Source organism: Stegastes partitus, unplaced genomic scaffold (genome assembly GCF_000690725.1).
Source record: "Stegastes partitus isolate 25-593 unplaced genomic scaffold, Stegastes_partitus-1.0.2 Scaffold189, whole genome shotgun sequence".
NCBI lineage: Eukaryota > Metazoa > Chordata > Actinopteri > Pomacentridae > Stegastes > Stegastes partitus.
This window is the reverse complement of record NW_007577920.1, coordinates 17,139-28,852: the sequence shown is the minus strand read 5'-3', so window position 1 is coordinate 28,852 and position 11,714 is coordinate 17,139. Positions and strand designations below refer to the sequence as shown.

Sequence of the window (11,714 nt, the reverse complement as noted above, 5' to 3'; positions counted from 1 at the left end):
TGTAAAGACCTTATGTGTTTTATTGTTTTATTTAGCTGTAATAACAGCACCTACAAACCAGCAGCACGTCTCTGTATGCCTATATTCACATGCACTGATTTATGACCTGTGAATCTGAGGGAGCTCTTTAATAAAAGTAATTGATGCCATGATGTTCTTTACTTAGGATAGCAACAACTGCAGGTCAATATAGCAGCATTGTTAATGGTGGTAAAATACAAACACATACTAATTACATAATGGGTTTGCTTTAGGTACAGTGTCTGTTTACGTATACATAATATTAAAATCACAAACAGCTTACAGCTTGTGGTTCATATATCTGGATGCCTGATCAGACATGTTTATGTTTTGATGTGTAGGTTTTCATCAGGCAATAACATTCAAATGCTGAATAGACAAAGGTTTGAAATTCTTCTCACCTGTCCCTCCTTGTCATTTTTTATTCTCTTCACTCCTACCTCTTATTTCCCTCTATCCTGCTCCCATCCCTGCTATTTTTTGCAGCACAGAATGGTCTGGCTGCACCTCTGCATCATTCTGCTATAGGGGGAAAAATGCTATGGCTTATTTGTATTTCATTAAACCAACCACAATCATATTGTGCAAAGATAAGTAAAGGATGCAGCAACAGCATCCCCACAAAATAGCAATGGGATGGGGGCAATTGTTTTGGTGGAACATTTGCATGCAAGGAGGCAAGAACTATCCTAAAAATGGCCAGTTCACTGAGATAAACTATAAGGCCTGCCTTATTGCATATAGAAACTGAAAAATTCAGCATGTTAGGCTGCTAGGTAGATTGTTATGGTTTGCCACAGGGTAAGGGATTTTGAAAATGGTGACATGCAGATGGTGGAAAGGGGAGGAGACAGACATGTAAAATGCAAGGCGAATGGCAGGTTTATGCCTGCAATCTACATCTGGTGTGTCAGACTATTCCCATGTTGTTTTCTCCCAACCTTCTCCAGAGAAAAAGAAAGAATCAATAGTATTTTATCATTCTCTGGTTCGCATCTAATAAAAGTTTGTGTGACTGAATTAGCGTGACGTATTGTCTCCTGGATTTGGATTGCAAGTGTGTGTTCGGAGGAGAAGCCGGACCCATGGGACTGATACTAACATTTTGTACATGCTATCATGTGTCATGTGTCATGTCTATCATGTGTACTTTCACATGATAGATAGATTGTAGTTTGAGTCTTTAAATGAATATCATAGAACTGATCAGCTACACAACAGTGATTATGTAATAGAAGTCGTATTCTGAAGACCTGCAATCCAAAAACATGCAGAAAAACTTGTGATTATGTTCCTGTTGTGCACAAACTGAGTGCGGTACAGTCATGTATGTGCAAGAGGAGTGAGCAGTAAGTCAGGATTATGTGTGGCACACAATCAACATGAGGGCCTGTGTTTAATGTGTTTTTGTGACCACTTGCAATTTCACCTTGCAAGTGGCAGCATCGTGTTTAAGCGTTTAATTAAGTTCTGTCATAGCACTTTGGCTGAATTAAAAAAAAAAAAAAAAAAAGTAGACCTTGGAACCCTTTTTTTCCCCCAACCCTTCAATGTCTTACTTCAGAGGCCATTTTAAAGGTTCAGTACCTCCAGAAGCCAAAATGTTATTTATTTGCCCCTGAACAAGGAAGAATGTGCTATTTTTAAAAACATGGGTGGTATTGGTGCCCTACAAAGTTCCTTTAAGTGCATATATGCACTTAAACAACAAATATTTTTTCTAGAAAGTAAAGTCTTTGGTTAAGATTTCACAAACTTTTGAGCCTGCGAACATGAGAATAGGAAGTAAAACAAGCCAAAGCTCCAGTTTTCTGCTATTCTGACATGCCAAAATGGTTGTGTGGATTCATTTATAGGACCTAAAAAATGTGTAGGAGTCATATGTACAAAGGTAAAAGCTGCCTCCATGTTATCCTAAAATTGAATGACGTATGAGGTGCAGTTTGCCTTACACACACTATTGAATACAGAAACTGATAATTCACCACACATTACAGAAAATGTCATGTGTTTTTTGACACTTGTAATGGCTAGTGCTACAACACGACAAATGAAATACATAACAATGCTGTACTTAAAGCACCTAAAGAAAACTATGCAAACAAGTCATTCCTCCATTGATCTAAATTCCCAGAAGTCCTTTTATTGTCTGTTGGTCTTAATGCCAAATTTGTATTGTCTTTGCCTCCTAATTGCAGTTGCAGCTGGGATAGGTGTGAAAACATGTGCAATGGGCACCAACAGATGTCATCAGATGGAGGCCACTTGAGTGATGATGGTTAATTTGGATGCATTAAGTTTACCCTCATATCTTGCTCCTCTTCCTCAGTGCTGCAGTGTACCAATGACAGTCTCAAAAACCCAGATTCAAACTTCCAGGCTTTCATATGGTACAAAATATGGCACCAATCCTGTCAGCTTGCAGAGTGGGACCCAATGTATCCATTATTCTTCCTCAGAATCAAGTTCCAGTGCAAACATGTATGGCAGAATTACTCCATTACCACAAACTAACAAGCAACAGTGTAGAATTATGTTGAAGCCAAATTAAAGCTAGTTGGGAATACTTTCTTGAACAAAAAAAAATTGAAATAGGTGCTTTACCTTTGACAGATTTTTTTTAATTTTTATTTTTTCTCAGGATGCTGTACACTCACACACACACAGAAAACTTGCCCATGAATGTCCATGGTGCTAGTGAGCAGGAGGAGGGAGTGGGGCTTTCAGGAGGCACTTAGATCATCAACAGGGGACTAGAGAGTCAGAAATAGGAGATACAGAGAGAGGCAAGGAAAAAAACAATTGGAGGAAAAAGTGAAGGAAGAGAGAGAGACAAAGACAGAGAGGAAAAAGCTGTTTGCATCTGGACTGGCTGGTCATTATGATACATGAATCCAGAAGTACCAGGAAGTGAGCATCAGCTGAAGATTGGAGTCCTTGAGCTACAGGGCTTTGAAAAGTAGCTTTGCAGTGTGAAGAGATACAGCTGTTGGATATCTGGCTCCCTCTCTCCTTGTTGGACCTAAAATATTGATGTTCTGTTTTTATTTTTTGAAGAAAATAATAATGGAGATGTCAGCCACATTTAGGGACCTAAATGTGTAACTGCTTTATGGACACCCACTAACAGCTGCTTCACTTGGAGTTCAGTTCCAAACGGAAAATACAGAAACAAAACATATCCACCTTTTGTCACATACACATACTGCTAGGATGTGGTCTTGTATGAAAAACTTCTTTACCTACGAAACCACTAAGTCGGTGGTTGTGAAGAGCTGGACCATCGGCATCATCAACCGTGTTGTTCAACTTCTTATCATCACTTACTTCATTGGGTGAGCGTATGTTTGAGATTATACAGTATTTGCATTTGTCTTGTTGAATGAAACAACCGCAGCTGCCGATTGCAGAAAAGTACATTTACAAGACTTTCACATTAAATTAATGGCTTAGGCATTCATTACTAAATTGTACACAGAGTAATTAATAGGCAATTAATGTGATGTCTGATCTAAAATAAATATATATATGTGCATATTTTTACTGTAAAGCATTTAAATGTTTAGTGTTACAGAGATCTACTGAGAATGTTAAAAGTATTTGTCAGCCAATCAAATTGTGCATATTACTTTTTGTGTAGTTAAATTCAGTCATAGGCAGAGTTTTAATGTGTGTTTGTTACTTTTGGTTCATCAAAATTTCATTTTAGAATTCCATTTTATGTTTTGTGTAATGTGATCACAACACAAATTAATACCTAACGTATTAAATGATGTAACTCTTCTGCTTGTGGTTTTATGTTGTCAATCACCTAGTGCTGGTTACACACATTGTTGACATTTTTGACAGTTCATTATCTGTAGCTGGGATTTATTACACAGTGCATTTTCCTCTGTTATGGTCTTTATTAATGGCTTACTACTACCACCATTAGCAGCTGTCCTGGAAAAAGATAAAGGGATGGTTTAGATTATTTTTTAAAACAATCTTTTAATGTTATGTATAATCTTTTAATCTTACAGGCATTAAATCAGACTATGAGTTTTGGAAAAAAAAAACCTCTCAACCAGTTCACAGCTACGACACAATAATGAACATTAGAAATATTTGAACTTGCCACTGATCAAAAACAAAGAAGCTAACTAAATGCTGTGCTACGGGTGTAAAGTGTGACCTCAAGAAAAGACAAGTTTGTACTAGAGAGTTGTGCAGACAACAATTGTGGTTTAAAACAGTGTCTTTTATTGTTGCACAATACACAAATGAAGTAAGAGCAGATTTAAAGCACAAGTTAAAAGTCTACGTCTATTAAAAAGAATAAACTATAACTGAAATGTATTTTCTTTTGTATTTTTGGCTCATAACTGTTTAGACTGCAGCATGCAGGTGACTGCCAGTCTAATATAATATAATATAATATAATATAATATAATATAATATAATATAATATAATATAACCCGGGACCTTTCTGCGTGGAGTCTCCGTGTTCTCCCCGTGCACCGTGGGTTCTCTCCGGGTTCTCCGGCTTCCTCCCACACAGTCCAAAAACACGTTGAGGTTAATTGGTGATTCTAAATTGTCCGTAGGTGTGAATGTGAGTGTGCTTGGTTGTCTGTCTCTCAGTGTAGCCCTGTGATAGACTGGAGACCTGTCCAGGGTGTCCCCTGCCTTCACCCTAAGTCGGCTGGGATAGACTCCAGCCCCCCTGCGACCCTAATGAGGATTAAGCGGTGTATAGATAATGGATGGATGGATGGCTTTCACAGCAATAAACATACAAGATTTTGTCTCTTTAATGTTTTAAAGCTTGTGTTATCATTGCCCTACTGTGCAGCACATGTCTAAATTCCAGTCTTTGCTCAGTGTCACATTTCTTTTTGTGTGTATTTTAGGTGGGTATTTCTCTATGAGAAGGCCTACCAGGTGAGAGACACAGCGATTGAATCTTCAGTGATGACCAAGGTCAAAGGTTTTGGAATCTACAACAACAGAGTCATGGATGTTGCAGACTATGTCACTCCAACACAGGTATGGGTATATGAATGGATCAATGGATAAAACAATGGACAGATACTGTAGATTTTAGACACTAATATTTGCTGCATGTCTTTTCCTCAGGGCGCCTCAGTCTTCTGCATTATCACTAAACTTATCACTACAGAGAATCAAGTCCAAGGATACTGTCCTGAGGTCAGCCACTGTCACTATTACTATTGCAGTTCTGTTGTTATTATATTATTTTTCCACTGACTTTATATACAATCATTACCTCTAAATTTTAAGTTGCATTTTCTCAAGTTCTTGCTACATGGCCTACCAGTCTGCTATTACTGTTAGCACTATCACAGATTTAAACACATGATTTATAAGTTGAACTCAACATGGTAAACTAATGTTTCTGTCATTGTACTGTGAAGTTGCAACGTTTGAATACAGAGCAACTTGATTATGAATACAAGGCATCAGCTATGGTTCCAAATGTAGTGTTACAGATCTCCATGTTACAGAGACAGAGTTAAACTTAACCATGCCTCAAGAAGTCTCAACCAACTCCTAAGGAAAATACCTGGCTCTTTAGCTACCGAATGCTCCATAGTTGGACTATAATTGTGTAGCGGCACTCTGTTCTGTTCTTCTTTGTACCACGTTTTGAAGTCAGTCTAGCAACTAATATTTGAAACGCGAGTGAGACGAGTTCTTCCTTTTAAATGGTTTAAGTAAAAAAAAAGATCAAAAATTGTACAGACTCACACGGTGAAAAAACTATGTCCCTTCCCACGTCTCTGGCCTCAATCTGACCAACAAGCCTCATCAACTGCATCACAGTGACGCAACATTATTTAGTTGGAAGCACAAATCAAACTGCTCTCAAACCTATCAGCAGCAAGTCATGCATTTAATAAACACATTCTTCCAAACCACAATGAAACCATCAGTTTCCAATATTACCATTCCCATCTTCAACTACATTATTATCAAATGTAAAATAATCAATTTGGCTCTAACACATAATATGGACTGCTCAACAATTTCCCTGAGATTTACCCCGAAGGGATCAATAAAGTTTTATTCTATTTTATTCTATTCTATAGTGATTGACAGTGTCTGTCTACTGTTTGCTGCTGAACAGGCAGTGCACAGTGGGTTTATGAGACTTTCCATTAAAAATGTCTACCTGCTTCTGCTGCAAATGATGGACATACTGAAATTAAAGCAAAGCAATGGATTTGAGGCTTGTAAAACCAAACAGTGAGGCAAAACATTTACCAAGTCTTTCACACTGATAACGAATTAATAGTTAATATGCAGTTTTAATGCATATATTTGATTGTGTGTTACTCAGAGTGAGAAGAAGTATATTTGTACCCAGGACAGCAACTGTTCGAGGCATCGCAATAAGCCAGGAAGTTATGGTGAGACCTCTTGTCTCTCTCTTTGTCCTCTCTTCTCGTTTCTTCTTGACCAAATTTGCTGTGAAACATTTTATGATTGTTATATGCCAAACTCTTTTATTATTGATAACCCTCACATTTACAGTATCTAACACAAGTAACACCTCTAAAAGATCACTTAAATGTTAAATGATTTAAAGCTGTGTCACCTCTTAATAAATGTGTTATTTTTAAGTTGAAAAAAGTATTTCCTCTGATTAAAACAAATACCAACAAGAGCTGACACACAAGTTAGAAGACCTGTGATCGAGGAAGCAAAACTGAGTACAGCTGGGATTACCAATCAGCTTAACTGCTTAAACATGATCTTGTTGATAATCGTTAAAGTAATTCAGTTACAGCTACGGATACAATTAGACAATGTTTCAATGATATTTTACATGGCTGTACTTACTTCTGTTGTATACTGTATTTTTTGCCTTCCCTATTTGCTTAGTAGCTTCTCTCTTCCTGCTTAGGAATTCTTACAGGGAAATGTGTTCCTTTCAACACCACCATCAAGATGTGTGAGATTAAAGGGTGGTGTCCTGCCGAGATCGACACCATCAAGACGTAAGATCATACTGTGCATGTGATGAAGATCTTTTTACTAGGCTTTGCTACAGCTGTTCTACACTGGTGTGCCAATAAAGAATAGTGACTTGAAACACTGATCGGGATTATCAGGAAAACAAGATTGTGATATTCACGCCAATTCAGACGTATCTCTATGTGTAGTAATAAAGCATTCCTTAATAAAAAATCATTTAACTCTCGTGATGTCCAGCCTTGCAGAGAGTTTTGGATTTATTTCAAGACATTTGAGATTTGTGACTTCAACCCACTATAGTAGAGTTGAACTGAATGAATAAATTAATGAGGATTGTGTTTTTTGTTAGAAATCTGAACAAGTGCACTTTTAGCATATTTTTGTAAATTGTTATTAATAAATGTGTAGCAAAAAAAAAAATCCATCACACCCTTACTAGTACTTCAGTGTGCTTAGACTAATAAGAACTAACACTTAAGCTGTGAATTTGTATATTTCCACATAGTATACTACCCCCCAAAATATTTAAAAAATATTATTTGTACGTAGTCCCAGCAGTGGAATAATACACCTTAAGTTTATATTTCAGTACAGCATTGATAGAAAAAGCTAGTTATATTTTTATATATTTTTATGTGCACTGATAATGAACCATTAGTATACTAAGTACATTGTTAGTATGTTGAAAATAGCACACTTTAAGTATATTAGTCATAACTAAATGAAGTGATTTTATGCTTTTCTTTTTCTTTTTCTTTTCCCCAGTACGCCAATGATGGAAGTGGAGAACTTCACCATTTTCATTAAGAACAGCATCCGCTTCCCATACTTCAACTACACCAAGTACTGCACAGTTAGCTCTGACACACACTGGGGGCAGGAAAAATGAAACTGAAAGTTTTGCAGAGGATTTGGATTGTGCAGTTAGGCAGCTCTGCTAGGTTGTGTGTGTTTGTGTGTGTGTGTGTGTGTGTGTGTGTGTGTGTGTTTACAAGGTTACTTAAAGTTCTCCACCTCACCTGGAAACAAGGAGCATAACTCCAATTCTTGGGCATTACTCTATACTTCAAAGTAAACTATCACTATTCACAAAAGAAGAAAAACAGAATTATCAGGTAAAAAAAAAAATGGTGGGACAAAACACTCTCAATGGAGTATAACTTTGTGGAGAGGACAGAACAACACTACATCACAGACACAATGTCATTGACCTGTGCCCAAAGTGTCTCATGGATTATGAAGGTAAATATGATGCTTATAATGATTTCCATAACAACGTCTGACATGTTGATATGTATGTGTGCAGAGGGAACTTCCTTCCAAACATCACTGCTGATTACATCAAAAACTGTAGCTTTGACATGGCCAACAACATCTACTGCCCCATCTTCAGAGTGGGAGACGTTGTCCGCTACGCACAGCAGAACTTCACTAAACTGGCAGACAAGGTAGAGACAAGCAATACTTTTAAGGTTTGGGGGCACGCCTGTGTCATGTCTTTATAATACAGCTCATGATCTACCCTGTGTTGTTGTTGTCTGAATCAGGTAATAATAAAATACTCACTGATGGCAGCCAAACCTTCAAATGTAGGTACAATAAAATAAAACAAGAACACTGATTTTAATAAATACTGGGTACCTACAGGGCCCGTTACTACAACACTTGGTCCATGTTCAATGCTTTGTACCTTGCAGCAGTATTTATTATAAAGTGTTCTCAAGACTGGTTTCTCAGTATCCCTGAGTAGCTATTTAAGGTGTACTGCTTTATACTAATGTATTGCCTGCAACTGTCTTATTTCTTATTATAGTAGGAATTTAGTGTTGCAGTGGTTGATTTTAAGTAATTCAGCTCTCAGTAATCTGACAGACAAGTCAAGTCGTAAGCTATGTGTGGATGGTAGTTGCAGACTGGCAGTTTCAATAAAATCATGCTAATCAAGGGCCTTTGCAGTTGGAAAAAGTCATCCTTAAGATAACTCTGTGTGGCAATATTTCCATCATTCCATATCTAGTCATATTCAGCTGACTAGCTAGGATTCCTATAGAACCAATATGACAGAACAATTATTTCTTTTGTACTTCCACATAATTCTTCAGTTTAGTAACAAGTTCATTTCAATGTATTTATTTAAATTTTCTCATCTTTTACTGTTGTTTTTTTTTTTTTGGGCAAGTCTTGAGTATGAAAATGTGAAGCCAGGTTTACTGAGGTATAAAAATGTATCTCCTGCATAGAAACAAAACGTTGCTTGTGCAACATAAAACAGGGAGGACATCACTTCTCCAAAACACATCATCCAGTGTAGTTGCATTTAAATGTAATTCTTAAGATACAGGGTTGAGCCCAAACACAGAAATTCATGTATCTTTCTCTCTCTCTCTTTTTTTTTTATAATCCTTTCAGGGAGGAGTGATTGGAATAAAGATTGGCTGGATGTGCGATCTGGACAAGTCAGACGACCAGTGTAACCCCTCGTACTCGTTCACCCGACTAGATGCCATGTCACAGAAGAATGCTGTCTCTCCTGGCTACAATTTCAGGTATGGAGAGTCAGGTCTATACATTTTTGGACACTGAAACAATTTTCAGCGTTTTGGCTCTAAACACCACCACAATTGATTTGAATTGAAACAATCAAGATGTGCTTTAAATGCAGACTTTCAGCTTTAGTTTGAGTGTATTTGCATCCAAATGAGTGGGACGGTGTAGGAATTACAACACATTTTATATGTGCCGTCCACCTTTTTCAGGGGACTAAAGTAATTGGACAAACTGACATAATCATAAATCAAATTCTCACTTTTCATAGTTGGTTGTAAATCCTTTGCAGTCAATGACAGCCTGAAGTCTGGAATCTATAGACATCAGCAGATGCTGGGTTTCATCTCTGATAATGCTCTGCCAGGCCTCCCACTGCTGCTGTCTTCAGTTCCTGTTTGTTCTTGGGGCATTTTCCCTTCAGTTTTGTCTTCAGCACTGAAATGCATGATGAATTGGATTCAGATCAGGTGATTGTCTTGGCCTTTGCAGAACATTCCACTTTGTTGCCTTAAAGAACTCTTTGGTTGCTTTTACAGTATGCTTCAGGTCATTGTCCATCTGCACTGTAAAGCACCGTCCAATGAGTTCTGAAGTATTTGTCTGGATATGAGCAGGTAATATTGCCTGAAACACGTCAGGATTCATTCTGCTGCTTTTGTCAGCAGTCACATCATCAACAAATATAAGAGAATCAGTTCCATTGGCAGCCAAACATGCCCACACCATTACACTACCACCACCATGCTTCACTGATGAGGTGCTATGCTTTGGATCTGGAGCAGTGCCTTCCCTTCTCCATACTCTTCTCTTCCCATCATTCTGGTACCAGTTGATCTTTGTCCCATCTGTCCATAGGATGTTGTTCCAGAACTGCACTGACTCGTTTAGATAAACTCTAATCTGGCCCTCCTGGTTTTGAGCCCCACCAATGGTTTACACTTTATGATGAAGCCTCTGCATTCAGTCTGGTGAAGTCTTCTCTTAATTGTTGACTTTGACACAGATACTCCTACCTCCTGGAGAGTGTTCTTGATCTGGTCAACTGGTAAAGGGGTTTTTCTTAACCAGGGAAATGATTCCTCTGTCATCCACCACACTTGTTTTCCGTAGTCTACTGGGTGTTTTGGTGTTGCAGAGCTCACCAATGTGTGTGTGTGTGTTTTTTTTTTTTTTTAAATGTACCAAACAGTTGATTTGGCCACACCTAGTATTTTTGCTTTCTGATGGGTTTGTTTTGATTTTTCACCCTAATGGTGGCTTGCTTCGCTGACGGTGACAACTCTTTGGACTTCATGTTGAAAGTTGACCTCACCAGATTCCACACGCAAATATGACACTTGAAATGAACTCTAGGCCATTTATGTTATTTTTGGTCCCTTAAAAAAGGTGGAGGGCACATATAAAATATTTTGTTATTCCTACACTGTTCCTCTGATTTGGATGTAAATACCCTCAAATTAAAGCTGAAAGTCTGCACTCATGGCACATCTTGATTCTTTCATTTCAAATCCATTGTGGTGGTGTGCAGAGCCTAAATGTCCACAGACCTAACTGTAGCTACTTTGACATGGTCCATTGCAGTTAATGCTCTTATTAAATCCCAAGGTTCATTTTAGCTAGAAACAGCTACATACAAAGCTTAAAAAACCCAAAAAACAATTTAGGTATGCTCTGAGATTAAAGTGGTACATTTACAAGAAAAACAGTCATTTCTCCAGACTAACTTTCTTACCGGTAGCATCGGTGCAACCAAATTAGAAAGTTGATCGCACCTCCGACTTTGTCACAGGCAGAACATATGACTTGCTGAACATTTTCTTACAGATAAATTCTGCAATTTACCAGTGTTCCCCAAACACCCAACATTGCAGGCTGTGGTAGCTGCTGCTAGGTGGCTGCAGTGCTCAGACCAGTGACCAAAAATTACAGATAAAATAGTAAAGTAGGGCGTTCCAATGTCAGATTTGTCCAAGATGAAACCGAGTGATTTTTCTACATGTGCTGTTTTCAATGTGTGGAAAAACAGCACATTTAGGTGTGCTCTGCTTTTCACGAGAAGACTGCATTTTTTAAGTGTAAATACCAATAAACACTCTAGAAAAAAGGTCACAAATGGGACTATTTCAAGGAACCACATCGCCTCACTTTGAAATTGACTTTAATC

General features: G+C 37.9%; 1 protein-coding gene across 1 annotated transcript in view; it reads left to right on the top strand.

Annotated features, from left to right (window-relative positions):
* The first annotated feature begins 3,234 nt into the window (after positions 1-3,234).
* p2rx3b (purinergic receptor P2X, ligand-gated ion channel, 3b) overlaps positions 3,235-11,714 on the top strand; it is a 14,204-nt gene continuing 5,724 nt past the window's right edge. The window contains exons 1-8 of the mRNA XM_008280254.1: positions 3,235-3,356; positions 4,915-5,050; positions 5,141-5,212; positions 6,366-6,435; positions 6,933-7,026; positions 7,769-7,846; positions 8,310-8,451; positions 9,413-9,549. Of these exons, the coding sequence (XP_008278476.1) occupies positions 3,235-3,356; positions 4,915-5,050; positions 5,141-5,212; positions 6,366-6,435; positions 6,933-7,026; positions 7,769-7,846; positions 8,310-8,451; positions 9,413-9,549 (851 nt within the window). The remainder of the gene's footprint in view (positions 3,357-4,914; positions 5,051-5,140; positions 5,213-6,365; positions 6,436-6,932; positions 7,027-7,768; positions 7,847-8,309; positions 8,452-9,412; positions 9,550-11,714) is intronic.